This window comes from Neovison vison, chromosome 3 (genome assembly GCF_020171115.1).
Source record: "Neovison vison isolate M4711 chromosome 3, ASM_NN_V1, whole genome shotgun sequence".
NCBI lineage: Eukaryota > Metazoa > Chordata > Mammalia > Carnivora > Mustelidae > Neogale > Neogale vison.
The window spans coordinates 182165256-182189116 of record NC_058093.1 but is presented as its reverse complement, the minus strand read 5'-3'; the positions used below and the strand labels follow the sequence as shown (position 1 = coordinate 182189116).

The 23861-nt window shown below is 43.8% G+C and overlaps 1 protein-coding gene across 1 annotated transcript; it reads right to left on the bottom strand.

Annotated features, from left to right (window-relative positions):
• Positions 1-5181: 5181 nt before the first annotated feature.
• TXNDC2 (thioredoxin domain containing 2) lies at positions 5182-7067 on the bottom strand. Its single transcript, XM_044241015.1, has 2 exons — positions 6977-7067; positions 5182-6659 (listed from the first exon to the last, which is right to left on the bottom strand). Exons 1-2 carry the CDS (start codon positions 7065-7067, stop codon positions 5182-5184), a joined length of 1569 nt encoding a protein of 522 aa, XP_044096950.1.
• Positions 7068-23861: the final 16794 nt, after the last annotated feature.

Sequence of the window (23861 nt, the reverse complement as noted above, 5' to 3'; positions counted from 1 at the left end):
CACACCTTGTCTACACCAAGTCTTCCCCTGGCTCTTGTGGGCAGAACACATAGCCATTTTCGGTTTGGCACCTCCCTAATGGAATCAATTTTTACTCAAATAAACTCACAGAAATTGTAATATGCCTCAGTTTATCTGATAATGCCCTGTAAACATGACTCAGCAACGAGCCTATTTCCTTATTCCTGTTAGAACCCATTATGTTCCTGTGGAACCAATCTGAGAGAGTGCGCAGGAAGGATGCTTGGTCTAATAATGTGAAGTCCTAATCCACTGGAAAAGAAGCAGCCTTGCAAATTATGGGGACAGGAAGAGGTTTCTGGGGAGGAAGTTCCTTGTGGGGTTAGGCAATTCAGTCACTGAGGTGGGATTATGTAGTGGAAACATGTTTGTTCCAACAGTGATGTTCTGGATTATCAGAAAAATAAGGGGCATGCTAGTGAGGATTCCTGCCAACGGGGACATCTCCAAGGAGACTGAACCTGCTCAAGCCTAGCCTCTTGTATGGAACCTGGACAGCAAAGATCCCCCTTCTGTCCCCACCCCCTGACAGGGGTTGGGGGGCAGGCCTCTCTCTAGCAGTGGTTTCCCAAACTGAATAACTGAGTCTCAGGAAGGAAATGCTGTGGGAAGGGAACCCATCTGGGGATAAGACAACCCTACGGTGCACACAGTATGGGAGCTTGGGGGTGGGGTCGAGACTGAACTTGGACTATGGGGAGAGATTCCTAGACCCCGCCTACAACTACTGAAACTGATTTTACAAGTATGGAGGCCTAGAAACCTAATGTGGTTTTTGTTTTTTGTTTTAAGATTTATTTATTTATTTGACACAGAGAGAGAAAGAGAGCGTGAACACAAGCAGGAGGAGTGGCAGAAGGAGAGAAAAAAGCAGGCTCCCCACTGAGCAGGGAGCCTGATGTGGGGCTGGATCCCAGGAGCCTGGGATCATGACCTGAGCCAAAGGCAAGACTGAGCCACCCAGGGGTCCCAAGACACCTAGTGTTTAACAATTTTTCTTAAAATTACCCACTCACATTTGATCAAAGTGAAACATTTCTTTATTGACATATTATGATTTATATACTGAAGTCTGATTTTTGGTTACTGTTATGTTTCCTCTCTCTTCTTTCTCCATCAATACTTCTATTGGTATCCCTACACTTACTGTACACTTACTATACAGTTACTGTACTAATTATACATTTTACTATCTGATAGAGCAAATATCTCTTCATTACTTCTTAAAACTTTTTCCTATCTTTGAATTTTTAAGTATTTTGTCAGATTCTCCCAATGATCTCAATGAGATATTGGTTGGGATCACATTAAGTCTACTCAGGCGGAAAGACTCAACATTTTTCAATCTTTCTTTCCAATGTGGAAAGTAGACTGTGTCTCACTTTATTCAGATCTATTTGTTGTTGCTGTTGTTGTTTAAAAAGATTTTATTTATTTATTTGACAGAGAGAGAGATCACAAGTAGGCAGAGAGTCAGGCAGAGAGAGAGGGGGAAGCAGGCTCTCTGTTCAGCAGGGATGCTGAGGCAGATGCGGGGCTCGATTCTAGGACCCTGAGATCATGACCAAAGGCAGCGGCTTAATCCACTGAGCCACCCAGGCACCTCTATTCAGATCTATTTGTATATGTCTCAAAATGTTTAGCGTTAGTCTTAAAAATCCTTACTGTTGTTAGGACTATTGCTAGGTGTTCTATTTTTTTTTTGTCACTGTTGTAAATGGAGACCTTTTTCCATAATGATTCTTAATCACCCATCAATGGATCAAAAGGAAGCTATTGATTTTTTTTGCGGATTACTTAGAATACTGCCGCTTTGTTAAGTTTTGGTTTTGCTTTGTTTGGTGTTTTGTTTTTGTTTCATTTTGGTTTTAAGAGAGAGAACATGCGTGCAGGGGGAGAGGCGCAAAGAGGAAGGAAGAGAGAGAATCTTAAGCAGGCCACACGTCACAACCCTGAGATTGTGACCTGAGCCGAAATAAAGTCAGACGCTCAACTGACTGAGCCACCCAGGCGCCCCTGTTGAGTTTTCTTATCAAAGCAAACAGGTGTTCTATTGACTCTGGTTAGGGCTCCTGTTAGATTATCATCATGCACAGCCAATCTGATTACCTGGAATCTTCTTTCTCATTAGACATGATTCTTATTTCTCCTTCATGTTCAATCTTAGAGGTGATGACAATTGCTTGGTTCATTTTTTCTAAGTGCATGATTTTTAACCAGCAAAACAGAATGCCTATACTTAAGGCTTTGTGCCAGAGAACGTAACTTTGACCTGGTTACTGTTTAACCATTATCCAAACAGTCCAAAGAAATGGTGGGTAGTCTGAAGGACATGAATCAATTCTCTGCTTGTTTAGATTTTAATCCCTGGATCGAATTAGATTGTCAGAGAGCCCCACATTTTCTCTGCATTGTGTTGGCCCTACAGAATTACCTTTGCAAAGCTGTGCTTTGCCTTCCTCCCTTGATTTACATCAGGAATGGCTTAAAATCACCTGAAAAATCTATCATGACTGTTTTCAGGGGTTTTCTTTAGGTCATCGTCCATGTTATCACTTAGTAACCTCAACATAAAGAAAGACCTATGATTAAAAAAAAAAAAAAAAAAAGACACCTACAATACTACAGTGCCAGAAATAGCTGTTGGTGTAACTCACTAATATTAGATTTTGGGGTCCCTCGTCCTCCTAATTACACAGTCTAAAGTGGTGTGGGGCTAGGCTGTCCAAATGGGGCTCTGGTGCCAGAAGGGTGGGTTAATTCTTAAATGTCTAAGCAGATAAAGTTATATTAAAACCAGCCTGTTCAATATGGAAAACAAGAACACAGCAGAGTGAAAAAAGGTCAGAGGAAGGTCTCTCTACAGAGGAAAAGAATAGGTATATGGATCGTTAATGGAAGTCCATTTATATGAAAATCAAAAGCTACATACTTGTACACCCTGAATCCCAAATCCTCTCATTGAAGAGTGGCTTATGATCGTAGCTTTGGTTTTTATGAGAGATTATTACTAGAAATAGCTACATGAGAATTGTTTCTGAATTTCTCATAAAAAATACTGTCAAGAACCTCATCCAGAAGTGTCCAGATGAAAATTTCCTTTCAAGAATTTAGTTACGAGAAATCATGGGCTCGTTTTTCCAATTCCAGCGTTTTCTCCTCTTAGGGTAATGACATCTGGTTATTACGGGGTTTCCCCTTCTCTCACACCACCACCCTCACCCTCCGCCCCATCCAGACTGCTGAGAAACTCAGAACAAAATGTGCCACTGAAACAGAGTGATTATATGAGCCTCAGTTGATATCTTACTCATTTTCACGAATTTGCTAGCCTTATCATTAATACTTCACGTAGGTCATCCCAAATGTTTTTGGACAAAAGTCCAGGTATGCATGGCATTTTGTTTCTCTTCTTAGGTGGTTATTTTTCCTGGCTCAGACGAGGTCTATCATTGAGCTAGAGCACACAGTAGGAGTTCCTGGTGCAGCCCCCTCCTGCGGTTAACTGAGGCATTGCAACTCAGCTGCATAAAAGTGGTCAGCCCGGTTTCTCACCACCAATGGGAGGCAGTGCCACGGAGCCTCTAAGATTAGACTAGTTTCTTGAGGGGATGCAAGCCCAGATCGCCCAGTTTTACAGTTTTTCAAGAAAAGCTGGAATTCAAAGTTTTAAAAGGAATCCTGTTTTGTTTTTTTTTAAAGATTTTATTTATTTATCAGAGAGAGAGAGGGAGAGAGAGCAAGCACAGGCAGACAGAATGGTAGGCAGAGGCAGAGGGAGAAGCAGGCTCCCCGCTGAGCAAGGAGCCCGATGTGGGACTCGATCCCAGGATGCTGGGATCATGACCTGAGCCGAAGGCAGCTGCTTAACCAACTGAGCCACCCAGGCATCCCAGGAATCCTGTTTTTTGAAATGTTGACAACTAGTTCAAATTCTTTAAAAGACTGGACCAGCAGAAGAGAGGATGATGGCTGACAAGGAATAGGGAGGAAAATGAAGAGTCGTTGCTCATTAGGTACAGGTTTCAGTTTTCTGGAATGGCTAAGTCTTAGAGATTTGCTGTACAACAGAGTTGGCCTGTCATTGGCAACACAGTATTGTGTGTTTAAAATGTTGTTAAGAGGTCAGATCTCCAGTGAAGTGCTCTACCACTGCCACCACCACCACAATGACAAAAGAGAGGACATACAAGGAAACTCTGGAGATGAGGGGTATGCTTATTACCTTGACTGTGGTAATGACGGGTGTATGCATATGTCCAAATTCATCAAACTGCATACATTAGACACATGCTGTTATACGTGCCTGTATCACATATACATTGTTTTTTTAAACGCAAAAGCTCTGGACCAAGCCAACATCTGTGACCCAGACCTAAGCCTTTGGGATCTGAGACGTCTGGGAGCGAGTTTCAGAAACCCCATTACCAGAAGACAAAGTAGGAACTCTGTCACCAGGGAGCTGATGTCATAATGGCATTGAAGATCACCCTGACTTTGACCTGAATCATAAAGCTCTTGATCTGAGAAATCAGAAGCTGGGAGCTCTGTATCGGATTTTGTGGGCATGATTAGTAGAAAGAGACCTGCACTTGAGATCTGGGAACACAGCCTTGATCTCGGCTCTGCCACCAAGGAATTCCATGCGGGCTTGGTGAGGCCATAGGATGTCCTGAGGCCTCCAGAGCATTCCCTGCACTTAGAGGAGGTTAGGTAGGTTATGAGAATCTTTCCAATTCTTCATTTCCCAAAGCATCTTATCAGAAACCCCAAATGAGAAAAGAAGTCTCCACTCATCTATAAATCCTATGCTTTTACAGAATTGTCTAAACATCCAACGTTGCCACTAAGACCAAGTGAACTGAATTTTCAAGGGTGAGTTCCAAAAAAGATCATCTTCAAAAAAATAGGAGACAAAAAAATAAAATAGACAGGTGCGCTCCCAAACTCCACCAAAGGAAATTCTAATATCACCCTTTCTGCCAAGGAGAACATGGTCACAAGACACTTTAGTGCTTTACTGATTTTTGAGAAGGTGGAGTTAATACTTGATCACTTATGAGCAGACACTTTATGTCTCATCTCTTTTGATAAATAAATTTAAAAAAACCCCACAGACTATAACCAGCTGACTGTTAACAGTGCTTTCAGAGTCCACAATTACTTTAATTCTGCAATGATTGCTTCGAGTTTTTCCTTAACAGCACCACAAAATTCTCCCACCTTTTCTTCGTTTTTATAAAACTGGAAGGTTGGGATGCAAATGATCTCCAGGTCCCTCAGCAGCTCCTCACATTCATCAGCGTCCACTTCCAGGAACACCACATCCTCATACTTCAAGGACAGGGACCGGAAAAGGGGCTTGATGGTCCTGCAAGGCCCACACCAGGTGGCTGAGAAGTCCACGGCTACCAGTCTCTCCCCGGCCTCCTTGAGTGCCAACTCAAATTCCTCCTTGCTCAGGATCGCTTTCACCAAATCCACCTCCAGGAGTTCCATTGTCTGTGACAGCTCCAAGACATTGCCTTCTGTGGGCTGGATGGCTTCTTGTGAGGACTTGGGAATGTCATCCTCCTTGGACAGGATGGTTTCTTTTGAGGACTTGAGGAGGTCACCCTCCTTGGGGTGGATGGTGTTTTCTGAGGACTTGATGTCAACCTGTCTGGGCAGGATGCTTTCCTCTAAGGACATGAGGATGTCTCCCTCCTTGGGGTGGATGGTATCTTCTGATGACTTGGTGTCACTATCCCTAAGCAGGATGCTTTCATCTGAGGACTTGGAAGTGTGGCTGTGCTTGGACAGGATGGATTTTGCTAAGACCTTGGGGCTGTTGACCTGCTTAGACTGGGAAGTTCTTGCTGACAACTTGGGGGCGTTGGCCCCTTTGGGCAGAATGGATTTTGCTAAGAACTTGTGGCTACTGGCCTGCTTAGGCAGGATGGATTTTGCTGGGGAATTGGTGTCACCCTTCTTGGGTAGGATGTGTTGTTCTGAAGAAGTAGACACGCCATCCTCCTTTGGCAGGATGATTTTTTCTGAGGAATTGTGGAGGTCATCTTGCTTGGGTGGGACATTTTTTTCTGAAGAATGGAGGGTGTCGGCCTGCTTGGGTGGGATGATTTTTGCTGAAAAATTGGGGGTGTCAGACCTCTTGAGTGGGATGGTTTTTGCTGGGGAATTGAGGCTATCAGTCTGTTTGTATGGAGTGGTTTTAGTTGGGGAATTAAGTATATCGCCCTGCTTGGGAGGGGTGATTTTTGCTAAGAAACTGGAAGTTTCAACATGTTTGGGTGATATGGGTTTTGCTGAGGAATTGAAGATGTCCGTCTGCTTGAGCGGGATAATTTTTTCTGGGGAGTTGGGGGTATCAGCCTGCTTGGGTGGCATTGTTGCTGCTGAAAAACTGGGGATGTCAGCCTGCTTGGGCTGTATGGTTTTTGCTGAGAAATTGGAGATGTTACTGCCCCGTTCAGGTGGGAATATGTCCTTGGGCTGTGGACCTTTGGGCTCTACTGCAGGCAAGTATTGTATATTGTTGTCCTCATGGGCCAAGGCCGCCTCCTGGATATGTGCTGGGTCCAAGAATTCTGGGACCAACGGAGTCACATGGCTGGACAAACCCTGTATTAGTGGACTTTCTGAACAAAAAAATAAATAAATAAAAATACAGAAGAAACACACACACACACACACACACACACACATTCTTATCACATACTCCAGGGAAGACTCACGTCGTTCGTAGAGCTCACAAATGTAGTTTTATGAATGATGTATCAACTTGCATAAGCACATTCAACAGAAGGCCGGGCAGTATGTGATTACACATATCTTTATATAAAGCTGTTTTTCTTTAAACACTACAACTTTTCTCTGCTTCAATCCTGTTGCCTCCTCCCTAAGCATGTGGATGCCTAAGGTGACCCTCCTCCCTCCCACTCACCATTAGCATCACCTTGACTGGCTTCTTCTTGTTTCTCCGGAATCATTTCCCGTTCTTCCGGGGCTCCCGCTCTATCACTTTCCACTTCCAGCTCCTTGTCCATACCCACTCATACTTCACGCATGCCTCACAGTGAAGACGAGGTGGTACCTTTCAACTTCTTCCAACCTCGCCAGCCTACATCACACAATGAGGAACAACTTACAGGCGGATCGTGCTTACAACTGGTCTTCCCTAGTAGTTGAGAGTTTCATGACAGCCTTGGTTCTGGAGGCCGAGCTGGGTGTTGGCCTTGCCGGGTGCCTGCTGTGTGTTCACAGGCATTATTTCCTGTAACACAGCAGACCACTGAGGTAAGTACCATTATGATCCTCACTTTACAAATAAGAAAGCTGAGCCTTGGGCAAGTTATGTAACTTGCTCAAGCTCACAAAGCCAGTAGATGGGCGGGTTCCAAGCCTGCCCTCTGCATTACACTGAACTCTTCTGTTTGCCAAAGGATGGTAACTCGAAACCAGCTTTCCTACAGCCTCCCTCTAGGATTCTTCAGCCCCAGCTTTCTTTTTGACTCATCACTCTAACCATCATAGTGTCTCCTCCTAATCATGTTACTCTCCTCTACAAAGTCCTGCCTGCCTGTCAGGTGTCCTATTGAGCTATTTGGAAGGGAGTAGATGATAACATGGAGAGATTCCCTATCTGAGAAGAAGTGAAAACATCACACCTTCCATCCAAATAGATGGGAATCTGAGAGAACAAGTACCTGTGTCCTGGACTCCCCTCTGCAAGAATGAAACCTCAGCATGGACCCAGGTTAGATGTGTTCAGAGGAAAGCTGACAGCAGAGGAGTATTTGCCTGGGTTCCATTTTGGAGGCCAGGAAGAGCTCACGTCCTTGTGGACTCCAAACCAACATGGCAGCTATGGGACCCTGGCAGAGGGCATGACTGGGTTCTTTGGCCTGGCTATGTGCAAGCCAAAGATCTGGAAATCCTGCACAGCCTGGTGTGGGGCTGTGAGAGTCCTGGGAAGACCAGCTGACCTACAGAGACCTCAAGGAAGAAGAAAGAAGCCACCATGAAAGGGGATTTTGGACCAGAGGCAAGAACTGGAATCGCAAGCTCAACCAGTGGGTAAGATTATGGCGGCCCACCTCCTCGATGGGACCAGTGGTCTTCAGCAGTCCTCAGTCTAGGGACCAGGCCAGACTAGCCACTTGACATGGGCAGATGGCTGGGCCACAACCAGGCCCCATGACCCTGTGCACCCAAATATTATGGAGAAAGTGGAGGAATCGGAAAGACTGAGCTGCTACCAGAATGAGAAAGTGTTCTTCAGGCTGAAATTTAACAAATAGGCAGATTAAATCCCGCCCCTCAACATTCCCGCACAAATTCCCTAGACCTAGGGCTCATGGAGAAAGTAGATCCACTGTAGAACAATTTTTTTTTTTTAAGATTTTATTTATTTGACAGACAAATCACAAGGAGGCAGAGAGGCAGACGGGGGAGGGGGGGAGGGGGGAGGGAAGCAGGCTCCCGGCTGAGCAGAGAGCCTGATGCGGGGCTCGATCCCAGGACCCCGAGATCACGACCTGAGCTGAAGGCAGAGGCATCAACCCACTGAGCCACCCAGGCACCCCCACTGTAGAACAATTTTAAAGCCACATTCTATTTGCACATCTTCATAAAAGTGAGGGGATCTATGACCCTGTTGTGCTTAAATCTGGGGGAATCTAAGCTGTGTTTTAGATTTGGCAGAATGGTTCCAGTCATTTCTACTCCTCATTCTGCAATTCAGATGCATTTCAAGCAACCTGAAATATCGATGCCTCTGAATAGTCTTCATTCGACTTGTCATAAAATTATTTTCTCTTGAAAATACCTTTTTTTTCCCCTTTTAGCACAAGCCGGTCCCCAAATTGCTCACGAACCCTTATGTCAGTTGTGGCTCTGTAATGGAGACAATAAGTCAGCTATTTTTAGGCATAGAAGGATTCATCTAATTATAAAGTAGCTGGAAAGCCCACCTCTGGGCTAGAATAATTTTTAGAACAATGAGCAGCATCACAGAACTGGGCTGCCAGAAGGTTGCAGTCTGCATGATATCAGGAAGACAGGGAATCAGAAAGTTGTTGACTCCAAGAACTTCTTGCTCTAGCTGCAGTCTAGGAGGGAGAAAGCCACTGCCCCAAACCCCCTCTTAGCTCAGAGCTAGAGCTGAACTCTGGCAGAGAAGGATGAATCTGCAAGGTGATGGCTTTCTTCTCATGCAGGTCCATCTACTGGTACGATCTATTTTGAACTCAAAACCCCTGGAGGGTAGGGGAAAGGTGCACAAAAAGTATGGCTTTCAGGTTTCCAGACTCTGCAATGTAGGGAAACACACAAGAAGTTGGAATAAATCCCGTGTGGAAATTCATTTCTACCCTGAGCTTACAAAGACAACATGGTGGTCTAGTCTTTTCACACATTATGCTGGTGTAAGTTTTTTGGTTTTATAATTACAAAAATAATACATGTTCATAATAGAAACATTAGGAACAGAAGTTGAGAGAAAATAAGGATTATTCCAAGTGTCCGTCTTCAAGGATCACCACTATTAATATGGTGATGTATATCCTTTGCTTTTCTCATATTTACACACAGATATTTTCAAATGAGATAATTTTCCAGAAGGTAATTTTGCAATCCTTTTCACTGAGGAGTATATTCTGAATCTTCTCCACAGCAAAACCTATAGCAGGGGTTTGCAAACTTCTGCTGAAAAGGGACAGCTTTAGACATTGCAGATCTCATGGTCTTGGTCACAGCCACTCAACTCTGTATCTGTAGCTTGCTAACAGCTGTTGCAGATTGAACGATGTCCTCCCAAAATTCCCATGCTGCCGTCTTAACCCCTAATACCTCCAAATGTGACCTTTTCTGGAAATAGGGTCATTGCAGATGTAATTAGTTAAGATGAGGTCATACTGGATTAGGATGGGCTCCTCATCAAATCTCACTAGGCTTCTTAGAGAAAGGGGGCATTTGGACACAGACAAGTATAGAGATAAGACACTGCAAAGATGCAGAAGATGGACATCGGCAAAGCAAGGAGAGAGGCCTGAAACAGATCTTTTCCTCATGGTGTTCAGAAAAAACATCCCTTGTGGACACCTTGATTTTGGATTTTTAACATCCAGAACAGTGAGAAAATACATTTCTGTGGTTTAAGTCACCCAGTCAGTTGTATGACAGCTCTAACAAGCTAATATGGCAGCCATACAAATGGGCATGGCTATGTCCTAATAAAACTTTATTTACAGAAACAGGCAGCTGGCCAATGGACACAGTTAGCCAATCCCAGACCTACATAATCATTTTAATGACTGATGAATGTTCCTTTAAATGGACAACCTACAATTTAGACAGTTTCCTATCGATGGACATAAAGGCTATTTTTATTATTTGCTGTTATAACCAATATAAAAAGAAACATTTATGGATAAATGTCTTCAATTATTTTTTTATTTTTTTATTTCTTTTCAGTGTAACACTATTCATTGTTTTTGCACCACACCCAGTGCTCCATGCAATATGTGCCCTCCTTAATACCCACCACCTGGTTCCCCCAACCTCCCATCCCCCACCCCTTCAAAACCCTCAGGTTGTTTTTCAGTCTTCAATTATTCTTAATTATTTTCTTAGAATAAAATTCTAGAAATTGAATCCCTAAATCAACTGGTAGACATTTTAAAGACTTCTGTTTCAATCTGTAACTATCAGCAAGGTATGAAAGTACAATTTGATGGACAAAGAAAGTTATGTCATTAGTATCTTAATTTGCATTTCCTTGAATTTGTGTATGTTTTTATCATTAACTTACATTTCTTCCTTTGCAAACTGTGGTATCACAGCTTCCAGCCTTACTTGATCATTTTTAATGGGGAGGTCGCTCCATACATGCCAATTCCCTTAACATTTTGCCAGTTATCACAGTCTTTTTCTGTGTGTCTTTTAAATTTTTTTGTGATTTTTTTGGAACAACATACAAGTGCTTCCATTTTTGTGTGGTTAAATCCATCAGTTTTGTCTTTTATGATTTTCACTTCTCGTGGTATATTTGTTTATAAAATACTGAGCGTCTGATTCTAAGACTGCCTCCTCCACAGTCCCAAATGATAATAATAATAAAACCCATAACAATAATAGTGCTAAAACTTTCCAGGATTTAATTCAATGAGAATCCCAATAATTTGGAGAGAAGTCAGTCTGTAGGTCATTCCTTTGGCTAACTTATTGAAAAGTTAGGCATCTCAGACAGATGGTAAAAAGAATCATGTATAAACACTTAGAGCTATAATTTTTCTTCCTTCCTTTTTTTTTCTTTTTCTTTTTTCTTTTCTTTTCTTTTCTTTTTTTTTTTTTTTTGAGAAAGTAGTGAGGTACGGAGGGAGATGGAGAGAATATTAAGCAGGCTCCACACCCAGTGGAGCCAGATGCAGAGTTCAATCTCATGACCTTGAGATCATGATCTGAGCTGAAATCAAGAGTCAGACGCTTAACCGACTGAGCCACCCAGGTGTGCCAGAGTTTTAATTTTTTTATACACTGCATGTATCAAACTGACCACCAACTTACTATGGAATAATAAAAAACATTTTCCCTATATTCAGACTCTTTTAGTTATTTATCATATCATTAATGGATAGGTGACAGAAAGTGAGGAAATTTAGTATGAATCAACACTAAAACACCATAAGATACAAAATAAGATGTTTTGTGCAATTTTGTAAGAACTGCTAGAAATCATATTTTCAATATAAGATTTGGATGTAAAAGATTCTCTCTATTAATTACAAGTTCTCTATACAATCACAGTAAAAACTGGAGCATGAGAGGGTTCTCTGTGTCTTTTTTTTTTTTCCAAAGATCCTATTTATTTATTTAAGACAGAGAGACAGACAGAGATAACGAGAGAGAGTGGGAACAGGAAGGAGAGGGAAAAGCAATTTCCCCATAGGAGAGGGAACCTGACGTGGGGCTCGATCCCAGGACCCTGGGATCATGACAGGGCCCAAAGGCGGATGCTCAACCTACTGAGCCATCCAGGAGCCCCAGTTCTCTGCATCTTTACCTCTTATATACTTTCTGATTTTTATTCCAGGAGAGAAGACAGTCTTCTCACACAAGAATGCATTTTTATATAAATTTTAAATTTTATAATAGATTTATATCTTTAGAAAACTTGCCAAGGTTGTGCAGAGGGTTCTCACATACTCCACACCAAGTTTCCCTTATTAACCTCTTACATGACCTTTGTCACAACTAAGAACAAATACTGATATATTATTGTTAACTAAAGGGCTATGCTTGATTCAGATTTCATTGGCTTTTCCCTCCTTTTCTATGCTCCGGGATCCCACAGTGCATTTGCCCCCTTGGGCTCCTCTGGGCTGTGACAGTTTCTCAGACTTTCTTTTTCTTCATGACCTTGGAAGGTTTGAGGAAGTACTGGTCATGTATTTTGGACAAAATCCCTCAATTTGGGATTTGTCTAGCTTTCTTCTCAGACCAGGGTTATATGTTTTGGCTTGGCAAGGAAGACCACAGAGGTAAAGTACCATTTTAATCACTTTATTATTAATTAAGCATATCTAGGGATAATATTTCAAAGTGTTATCAGGGTGACTTATCACTGATGATGTTAACCTTGATTGCCTGGCTAAGGTAGTGATTGTCAGGTTCCTCTGCTATAAAATTACTCTCTCTCCACTTTCCTTAGTGTACTCTTCGGAAGAAAGTCACTGTGTAAAGCCCAAACTCAAGGCATGCCCCATCTTCTTGAGGGAGGAGAATCTACATAAATTATTGAGAATTTTTCTGTTTGAGAGATTTGTCTCTCTCATCCTCCATTTATTTATTTGTTCAATCATTTATTTATACTAGTATGGACTCATGGACATTTATTTTATTTTTATTTATTTATTTTGTTGAGAGGCAGCGGGCAGGGGAGGGACAGAGGTAAGGAAGAGAGAGAATCTTAAGCAGGCTCAACACCCAGCGAGAGCCCACCACAGGGCTCAACTTCATGACCCTGAAATACTGACCTGAACTGAAATCAGGAGTTGGAAGCTTAACCTACCAAGCCACCCAGGTGCCCTGGACACTTATTTTATACTTGGATCATAACTCAGTACTATGAAATTTATTCTTTGCTCAAATCGTTCCAGCTTTGGCCATTGAGAACTCTTTCAGATGGCTCCTGTGTCCTTTTATTGTACATATGCCTGTGGTTTGGTCTGTTGAGCACTTCCTTATTTGGGGGCACTACAAGATACTCTGGCTCATTCTATAGATTCCCAGCCATATCCCTAGAATCACCCATTTATGTAATGAGCCCTGCTTCCTCTTATTGGAGAATGGTATTTAGAAAACAAAATCTGAGCCAAGTGTGCTCATTGATATTGGGTGCTATTACCTTTAGAGTTAGTGAGCATAACAAGGAACTATATACAGATATAGCTAACCTGTACATACACACACATATGCAGTTATTTCTACATCAGTATCTGTATTAAGCTAAATATGAGTTGACTTTGATTCAGTCCCACATGGTCCACTGTAGCATTTCCTCCAAGCTTGCCTGTTAACTTCTCTTCCAAAAGCTACTTGGTTCCTACTGGCTGTCATTCATTTACTTGTTCGTTCAGTTCCAGCACATAGGTAGAATGGTTTCAGATAATTAACCTGTCCCTCCACGATTAATAACTGCATCACCTTGAGCACATTCCTTACATACAGTTCTTTTTGTCTTTGGGCTTATTATTTCTAGTCATTTCTGAAGTTATTTAGGTCAAGTCTCTCTGTTCCCCCACCCCTTTAGTGAAATTATACCATACATTTGTAATAGGTAATAGGTATATTCTTTTGTCACTCTGCATTTCACTCTGGGATCCCCTGCCATCTGGGACGTTGTCTCTCCCCCCAAATTTGCATACATTAAGTTCGCTCTGTGCTGCGAAGTCCTATAGGTTTGACAAATGGGTAGTATTATTATTCATCCCTACAGTACCATACAGAATAGTTTCACAGCTCTAAAAAAAGTCCTATGCTTCACCTAGTCAACTCCCACCCTACTGCAAATTCCTGGCAGTCACTGACTTGTCTCTATAGTTTTGCCTTTTTCAGAACATCATATAAATGGGATCCTATCATATATAGCTTTCTCAGATCAACTCCTTTCACTTAGCAATATACATGTAAGATCCCCCATGTTGATTTTTGTGTCAAAGGTTCCTTTTGATCACTGAATAGATAATAATACATTTTGACAAAACTGTGAGAAGCAGATCTAAGACTTTGAGTGAAGGTAGCTTATTTGAAAGGTGAACTCAGGAGACACTGGTGGGGCGGTGGGGAGGGAATTAAGCCAGCTGTCACTGTGACCATTAAGGGTCACTCCCTCTGGGGACTGGAGGAGATCACAGACCATATCTCAAGGTATCCTTCCTTCCTTCCTTCTGAGTACTTTTTCCAGGGGCATTAAGTCAGCACTTCTCCTTTCCATGTGCACCTGATCCACCTATCCCTGCAGCCACCTGAGAGAAAAGCAGGTGTTTGTAGGAAGTGGTCATTTGAGAATAGAGGTGGGTGTTGGCAAGCTGTGCGTGGAGCCTGGTTCAGCAGTGTCTCTTACAAGAGATGATAGGTTTGAGCAGAAGAAAGTTTTGTTTGTAGAGTCTTCAGCCCAACCAAGGGTAGCCCTGGGCACCCCTCTGGGATGGAGTTAGGAGCACTGGTCTACACTGACTTCGTGACTGTTTTTGCAAGAAAGAACTGGTATTCTGGGGAAGTGAGACAGGAAGAAAGACCCTTTCCACTCTCCTGTACAGCTGGAAGGGGACCCTGCACAAAGCAGCTTAACTGAGGAATCAACAGGAAGGAGTAGGGAGACGGAGTTTTCCTCTATAGTGGGGTTCACGCTGTCTTTTCTGGGCATTTAGAGCTCCAGAGAGTGGGCACTCAGAAAGAATCAGCTATATGGTCTTACCACGGTGCCTCTGGGGGCCATAATGGTAGAAGGCAGTCTTGGCAGACTCCCAAGGGTCTTAGGTGCCTAGGCTCAGATGGTCAGAGGGAGCTAGAATAAGACAAGGAAGGGGAAAAGTGGATAGGGATGTGAAAGGGGTAGGGCATACAGAAGTAGGAAGGAAGGAGCTAGAAGAAGGAGCTCCGTGGCCAGAGAAATGCTATTTGAACTCTTCTGGGGATCTGGGTGCATGCGTGTGTGTGTGTGTGTGCGCGCGCCTGTGTGTGTGCATGTGTGTGTACTTACCATAGTGAAAATACCAATGAATGCCACTTCATAATATTTCATAATATACTGGCATATACTAGTCAGTTCAACAACATTTGTTGAGTATTTACACAGGATACAAATGAGGTTACACATCGGGGATAAAAAGGTGAGCAGACCCTATGGCTACCTCCTTAGGGCTTTTATCGTAAGGAGGAAAACACACGCCATAAAATGGAGTTTCCAGTCCAAGATGGAAGCAATACAATTTATTTAGATAGAAAGACATATCTGTATACATGCATTTATATGTGTAAATGTACAAAATAAAGGGAAAACTTGGCTCACAGGCTATCTACAACACTCACTATACTAATTGCTTTGAGTGAGTGAAAGGAGAAGGGAAATGGGTCTGGAAAGAAGATTAAAAGGGACTTGAGCTTTTCTTGTTATATTCAATTTCATTTTGCTTAATTAAATATGTGTGAGCGTGTCTATCACCAATGCTTATAAATAAAGTGTTAATATTTGCTAACTCTGGATGGCGGGCACACACACATGGGTTTGCTGCGTAAATCTTTGAGATGTTCTATATTTGTAAGACTTTACATAAAAGAGGTGGGACAGCGACTGGACGAGGGCCTCGGTGGGTGGTGACAATGGCGTCCCTCGTGCAGGTGTCTCATGCTGCACTGACATGTCAGCCCCTGAAGAACAGACACCTCTGCAGGGATTTAACTGGAAGCTTCAACTAGAGTTTTATGTGGTTCTAATAACGTACTTATTAACCGATAGAGAATATCGCTTTAAGAGAGAAGTGTTCGTCACAGAGTCACTCTTCATTAACAGACAAACCATGAGAGACTGTGGACTCTGAGAAACAAACTGGGGGTTTTGGAGGGGAGATGGGTGGGGGGTTGGGTGAGCCTGGTGGTGGGTATTAAGGAGGGCACCTATTGCATGGAGCATGGGGTGTGGTGCACAAACAATGAATTTTGGAACACACACACAAAAATTAAATTAAATTCGAAAAATAAAATATGTCAAACAGTCCCCCAAAAAAGAATTTTTTTTAAAGATTTTATTTATTTATTTGACAGAGAGAAATCACAAGTAGACGGAGAGGCAGGCAGAGAGAGAGAGAGGGAAGCAGGCTCCCTGCTGAGCAGAGAGCCCGATGCGGGACTCGATCCCAGGACCCTGAGATCATGACCTGAGCCGAAGGCAGTGGCTTAACCCACTGAGCCACCCAGGCACCCCAAGAAAGAATTTTTTTAAAGATTTTATTTATTTATTTGACAGAGAAAGGGAGAGAGAGAGCCCAGGCAGGGGGAATGGTAGGAAGAGGGAGAGGGAGAAGCAGACTCCCTGCTGAGTAGGGAGCCTGATGCAGGGCTGGATCCTAGGACCCCGAGATCATGACCTGAGCCAAAAGCAGATGCTTAACTGACTGAACCACCCAGGTGCCCAAAGAATTATTTTGTAATCAGACCAACAGAGTGTGGTTGTGGGCTCACCACTAAAATATAAGAATGCTTATCTTCATAGAAGCCTTTATTTCAGCACGGATTGCTCTGAGTGTAAAGTTATCTACATTTCATATTTCCATCCTATTTTTTTTTTGTCATTGATGTGACCGCCGTTTAAGTATTTTTTACGAAGGAGATCAGAAATCAATAAGTTGGGCAAGTCATTACACAGAGCTAGACTCAGTTTCTCTTCAGTTTCATTAGGTTCACCTACCATATCCTACTTTCCTTTAGACAATCCCCCCAAATCTGAAATATGTTATTGTGGACTCACGTAAAATAAATAGAGCCATAAATCCATTTGAACATCTATTAGAAAATTATTTTTTAACCTAGTTTGTTAGTGGCATAATAAAAAACACTAACAAACTCCTAAAACATACTAAGTGCTTTGGGGGCGCCTGGCTGGCTCAGTTGGTGGAATATGTGATGCTGGATCTCAGGTTGTGAGATCAACACCCACTTTGGGTGTAAAGATTACATAGAAAAATAAAATCTTAAAAAAAAATTCTAAGTGACTTCAATGTCTGGCTAGACTGATAAATTGCTCACAATACCTTCTACTTTTCTAGATTACCCAAAAAGCCAAGAATGGACATTTTTAATGGGAAAAAGCTTTATTTTTTAAAAATATTCAATGTGAATGCTCTTCTTTTCCACCTCCAAATGACTGGTCACACAGAGGTTTTGTCACGAACAATCAGTATTTTATCTAAGTTGTGGATCTCATGCCCTTGTACCTGGTTCTTTGAGTTCAGTATGGTACTCATTCCTCATCAGCTCTAAGCACAGTGATACCAATGTTTTGTTCACGGAAGAGTGGGTTAGTGACTTCACTCAGTCCCTTTGTCCTAATATTTAACCTCCAATATTTTTGTGGTTAGAAAGACTTCTGGTATAATATTTAAAGCTCTCCTGTATGAATATTTACTAGAAAAGTGTTCAGAGATGTTTTGGTAAGATTCAGGCCAGTTGATGGTGTTTTTAACTATCGGATGCTAAAGAAATTTTAAAAATGCACATAACCCAGCTCCTCACTCATAGTGCAGGAACTTTGCTCTCTGCCCTTGGTTCCTTGACTCTCCCAACACCCACCTGCTAGAGACAAGCAGGTTAGCAGACCCCAGAGCATAGCTGTAAAAATAACACCCCCATCATAACAGAGCAAAGCAACCATTTCCATTGAACATGTCTTGGCACATGAATTGTGGCTTTGATGCTCAGGGTCACAGCGCTGACCTTCCTGGGAAGGACTGAAGCTCATTGTCACCATACGTGACTGTGGCATTCCAGGGGCACTCAGTGAATGGATGGATAAAAGCACGAATGGATTTCAGCATGTATAGTAAGAAACCACTGAAGAAGGTTTTACATGAAAACTATTAACTTAAAAAAAAGATTTTTGCTAAAATTATCTTTACTAGCAACTGGCAGACCATCATCCTTGCCTGGGCCTCTGAATAAAGAAACAGGAGAGTGGTAAAAGGAACTATTCCTATAAGACTTTCCCAAACCATCCATACCACATACAAAATCAAAACCTGGAAAATAAATGTTTAAATGAAAAAAGATTTAGAATGTCACACCCCACACTTTATCCTGGCCACCCAGCCCTTCCTGTCAGCACCACACATTGAATGAAATGATGTCATGTGGCATAAATCCATAAATCCTGCCTAATCCAAGTGTAAACTTCTTAAAGATAAGAGAGATTGCCTTGGCCTCTCCTGTCTTTGGCCTGGTGTGCAATGTACCAAACACTCAAGGAAAACTCGCCTGTGAGTTTTTCTCCTTTCCCTTTTTTTTTTTTAAATTTTAAAAAATCTTATTTAAATTCAATTAATCATCAAACAGTGTATCATGAGTTTCAGAGGCAGAGTTCAGAGATTGATCAGTTGCATATAATACAGAATGATCATTATACCATGTGTTTACCAAGAGCAAGAACAGCTTGACTTTAACTTACAGGCTAACCTGGTACCCCAAACTCCAGAGAGAAGAAGGGCTGTTACTCGCTGGTGGGGGAGCTGGGAGAAAGCTCCTGGAAGTCAGGAGAGAGGAGCAGAAGGGGATTCCCCCACCCCCCAGGAGAGTCACCCCGCAACCATGTAGTGAAGCAGGAGGGAGCCACCCCAGCCCCTGCTGAGGAGAAACTGAGGCCCAGCTCAAACCAGAGCACTATTTCAGCACAGTTCACACACTCGGGATTTTCATTGTATTTGCAGTAGGGACTTACAGAAAGTTCTGAGGGGATGCCTTAACCTGATCTGTACTTCAGCCAATTCTCAGTCAGCATCTTCAACAACAGACCTGTGGGCCAAAGACCTCAGTGATCAGCTAAGGATCCATGTCAATAGTTAAGACAGAATATATCAAAAGCCCCCTCCCCCCGCCCCCGAGGGGAAAGAGGGTTCAAAATGTTCGAGAAATTCCAGAAATAGAATTTCCATCGTTTGACAAACGCCTAGGAGAAACTGACACGGACTCTCACATTTGAAGTCTGAGCCCCCGAGGGACTGCAGCTTGGGCAGCGACAGGCAACCAGGCTGAGGACGCTCCTGGCAGCCCGATGGGGGTGAGGGGGAGGGACCTGGGGTGGGGCACCCACCTGTGCCCCCACCTGGCCGCTGGGAGTCAAGTTCCTGTCTCCAGAAAGAAGCCAAGCCAGACCACAGTTTGAAAGTCCAACACCTAGAAGCAATAGTCGAAATCATCAGACTGGATGAGATCATAAAAAGGGGGATGATCTGAGAGGTATCGGGAGCCTGTTTGCAGGACCTACCTGCAGTTAAGCAGCTAGGAGTCTATAAAGATTGAGCAAAGGGAAATGAACAGGTGCGTGAAGGAAGTTACCGGAAGCATAGAGCCCTGGCCGGAGAAGGAGGAAACCGCAGGAAGGGGGGCAAGGGGACGAAGCCTCAAGTTCCTGCAGGGATTCAGGGAGAGAACGAGGAGATAGAGGCAAGTAGGGAGGTGGCCCCTCTGTATACCTATCCCTTTGAAAGTGCAGAAGGAAGGATAGAGGCCCAATTCTAAATTCAGGTGAGGAGTGAATGAATAGATGATCAAGATTCTCTTTTAAGGATTTCATCAGTGTGGAGGAGAGAGGGAGCAGTTTGAGGGGGGAGGAAATGGAGGGCAGCTGAGCACCTCTAGAAGAGGTTTATGGGTATGTGTCAGTTGACATCGGGTGGGAATCAGCACAGGAGGACTTTCAGACGGAAGAAAGAAAAATTGTGGGACATGCTTTAGAAGCCAGTTGGGATCCTTTTCCAAAGGACAAGGAAAGGAGAGTGAATTAGGTACCCATCGAGAGAAAATGCAAGGTGAGGGAGCGCAGAGGAGGCTGGTCGCCCTCGGGTCACCCAGGCTTAGCCCTGGGTCCTCGGGCGCATGTTCTGCCGCAGCAAAATTGCAGGACCCTGATGCCAGAGTCATTTCAAAAAGCCCGTTAAGAACTTCGGTCAGGGCTGAGCAAATGGTGTCAACATCAAGGTCAGGGATACGGAGAAGATCCATCAAGCTGCCGGAGCAGTGGGTCAAGGAGAGTCCCACGTGCACTTTGGGACCAGATAATAGTTCCTTGAAACCAGCACATTCGCTAATGGAGTGATTCAGCCCTTCTGGCCTGAACTGCTTAACCCAGAGCTGCCCAGCCCCCCACTTCCTCCTGAGAGCCCGGCCTCCACAGGGATAGAAGTTCCTTGCCAGGAACCACAAGATTAAGAGTCAGCAAAGCGCCCCGTGTTCCTTCCACACAGAGGAGAACAACAGTGCAGCAACCACCCGCCCCCGCTGCTCCACCGCACCAGATTTGTTTTATGGCTGAAATGAGATACAACTTGGAAGTATTTAGCTCACGGCAAGTATTCAATGAAGGTAGAACTCCTTTCCTTCGTGCTTTGTATTTACAGTGCTTCTAATGAGAGCAGAGAAAGGAGAAGACAGAAGGAGATCAAAAGCTAAAAATCCCAGCTGTAAAAGAAGTAAGTCCAGAGCATATCAGGTACAACGCAGTGACTATAGTTTATGTGCTGGATCATGAATTTGAAAGTCGCTAAGACGAGGCATCCTGGGGGGTGGTCCACCCGTTCAGAGTCTAGCTTTGGGCTCTGGTCATGATCTCAGCGTGCTGGGATGGAGCTCCTTGCCCAGCGGGGAGTTGGCTTCCTCCAAGGAGAGGAACCAAAATAAGCAAGTTGCAACTAGGAGGTCACATCGCAAATCAAGGGCAAAGGTCCAAGCCAATGGCATAACTGTGGCCCCGAGGTTGTCTGGGCTAAGCGCCTCATACAACAATTTTGCTTAATGTTGATATCAAACCTGTGATGTGGGCACTATCCCCATTTGACAGGTGAAAACTGAGGCTCAGAGAAACCAGGTAACTTGTTCAGGATCTTATGATGGGTGAGGGGTGGACTGATTCCTACCGATGTGGTCACTGGGCCCCTCCCAGTCAGGCTGACCTGTCTACCCCTAAAGGAACATCTCCTTCTCATTCCTGCCATTCGTGGTTCTTTTGTCTTTTCCCTTATGTTTGTTTCTGAAAATTGCATACATCTGCTGGGGCACAGAAGGCTCATTCAGCACTGACTGATAGTGACCCTCAACAAATGCTTTTTTTTTTTTTTTTAAGATTTTGTTTATTTGACAGAGAGGCAAGCAGAGGGGGAGAGAGAGAGAGGGGGAGAGGAGGAAGCAGGCTCCCTGCCTAGCAGAGAGCCCGATGCGGGACTCAATCCCAGGACCCTGAGATCATGACCTGAGCTGAAGGCAGAGGCTTAACCCACTGAGCCACCCAGGCAGCCCCAACAAATGCTTCTTGAATGGATGGATGGATTGTTGACTTTACCAAGACAGCTATGATGAGCTACTTGTGCAGGAACGGAGTTTTCCACCCCACCTCTCGAACACCACCTTCCACCTTGCTAGATGGGTAAGAGCTGGACCAGAATGACCATATGTCCTGGTGTTCCTGAGACTATGCAACTTAATCCTCTTGTTCCAGCTTGATAGTAACCACATCCCCTTCACTCTCAAAGACACCCCAGTGAGGACAATGAAGTCTGCATGTATGCAAGGGATTTTGGAACTCAAAAAGGCAAGCCCTGACAAAGCTAGGATGAATTTATGGCCTGCCTCTCCCCACTCCTACAGCCACTGGACTATGGGAAGTTGAGAAGCTCACATGCAGGCACGACCTGGGTAAGGTGGGCCCAGCACTAGCCTCCCACCAGCCTCCCAGAAAGAGGACTGAGAACTGTACCCCGCCTCAGGCTGTCATCAGGGAACCCCAACAATAGAGGAACACCTCCACTGACAGAGCACCCCCATTCCAGCCCGGGCTGCTGTCTTACCCATCTCTGAGGATCCCAGAAGAGCTCATGCTCCCATCCATAATCTTCCCAGGAGTTTTATATGAGGTACAGAAAGATACTTGAGGGGGCTGAGGCCCAAGACAAGGGAGACAGAGAGAGACCACTGTGCAGGACAGGCAATGAGACCCAGGAACACTACAGCGGTCCTCCAGAAGCTTCGATGCCTTCTGGCCACCCCTTTACCCACCCCCTGGGAGAAAAGGAAGGTTCAAACCTGAGAGTACACTAAAGCCCAAAGTGATGGAAGTCGCTGAGTTGATGAGGTCAGACCAGCTGGGAGACCACATCCAGCTTTCCACACTACACAGAAAGGGGACTCAAGGTAGAAAGGAAGATATGGCAGAAAAAAGAAGAGAGTAAATTTTCATACCTCAGACCCTTATGGCCAATTCCACTGATTTTGAATACTGTCATTTTTAATGATTACGGTATTCTATTTTGTGGTTCTATTATAATTTATTTATTTAATCTTTTATTTAATTTATTTTTTTATTTTTAGTTAACTTCCTATCATAGATCATTTGGATTATCCCAGGCTTTCATTATTATAAAAGATACTGGGACAAACACCTTAGCATGTGCGTGTCACTAATTAATAAATCCACGCTAGCCAGCTCGCATGACATGATGTCACTTGAGCAGGGTATGGAGAGAGCCCCGCGCCAGGGCAAGGAAATGGGACGTCCTGTCAAGAGCCGTGTGAGGGAGGCGGTCAAGTCTTCAGTCGCTGCAACCAATCGATATCCCCAATTCACCTTGGTAAAGACCTCACACCGGAGCCACCCTGCTAAACTGTTCCCAAATCCTGCCCCTGGAAATTGTAAGACACAGGTATTCATGGTTTTAAGACACTAAGTTCTGGTTGAATATGTATTCAGTAATAGGTAATGTGTATGTGTATTATATGTATGACATATCATATATACCCATATATATACACACACAAGCACACACAATAATTCCTACAAATAGAAAACCAGGATTCATGGGTCACAGGATGTAGTCTTTTCAAACGTCTCAGATACACGTTATCAAGCCACTTTCTAGAAAGATGGTGGATTTGCACTCTGACCAGCATGTACAAGAGCGCCCATCTTCAGTATGCCAACTAATGCTTGGGATTCTCTGTCTGTTGTCTCCATAAACACTGGGATGGAGAAAAGGATGCTTCACAGGTGTACCAGAAGCCAGTGGAACCAGACGGGGCTGTGTTCTCGAAACTTCAGAGAAGTCGCTCCTGGACACGGATGCTCATGAAATTAGCATCTTCTGACCGGCAAGCCTAGCTCTTGGGACAGCACTTGCCCGAGCAGGAAATGTTTAATGACTACTTAGAACAGTCACAGGCAGTCCTCACTGGTCAAGCTGAATAAAGCTCTGGGCTTTTTGCTGTGTTTTTCCAGAGCCCATAAGTCAACCAGAGTTGTTCTGTAAAAACATGTGAGGTGCCTCAGTGCACAGCTCCTCAGACCCTGGGTCCTACAAAATAAACCCCCCAGCTGAGACGGAGCAGGACGGAGGGACAGAGGAGAGGCGGGAGCAGCTATATAGAATGCTACTGACAAGGAAGGCTGGGCTGGCTAAATCCAGCAATCCATTGGGCTGTTCTAAAACATTTCCCCATCTCGCCGTAAATAGGTTACCACTTCCCAGGAGATGCAAAAGAAAGGCTTGTGTTCTCAAAAAATCGGAATACCGGGTCTCTTGGAG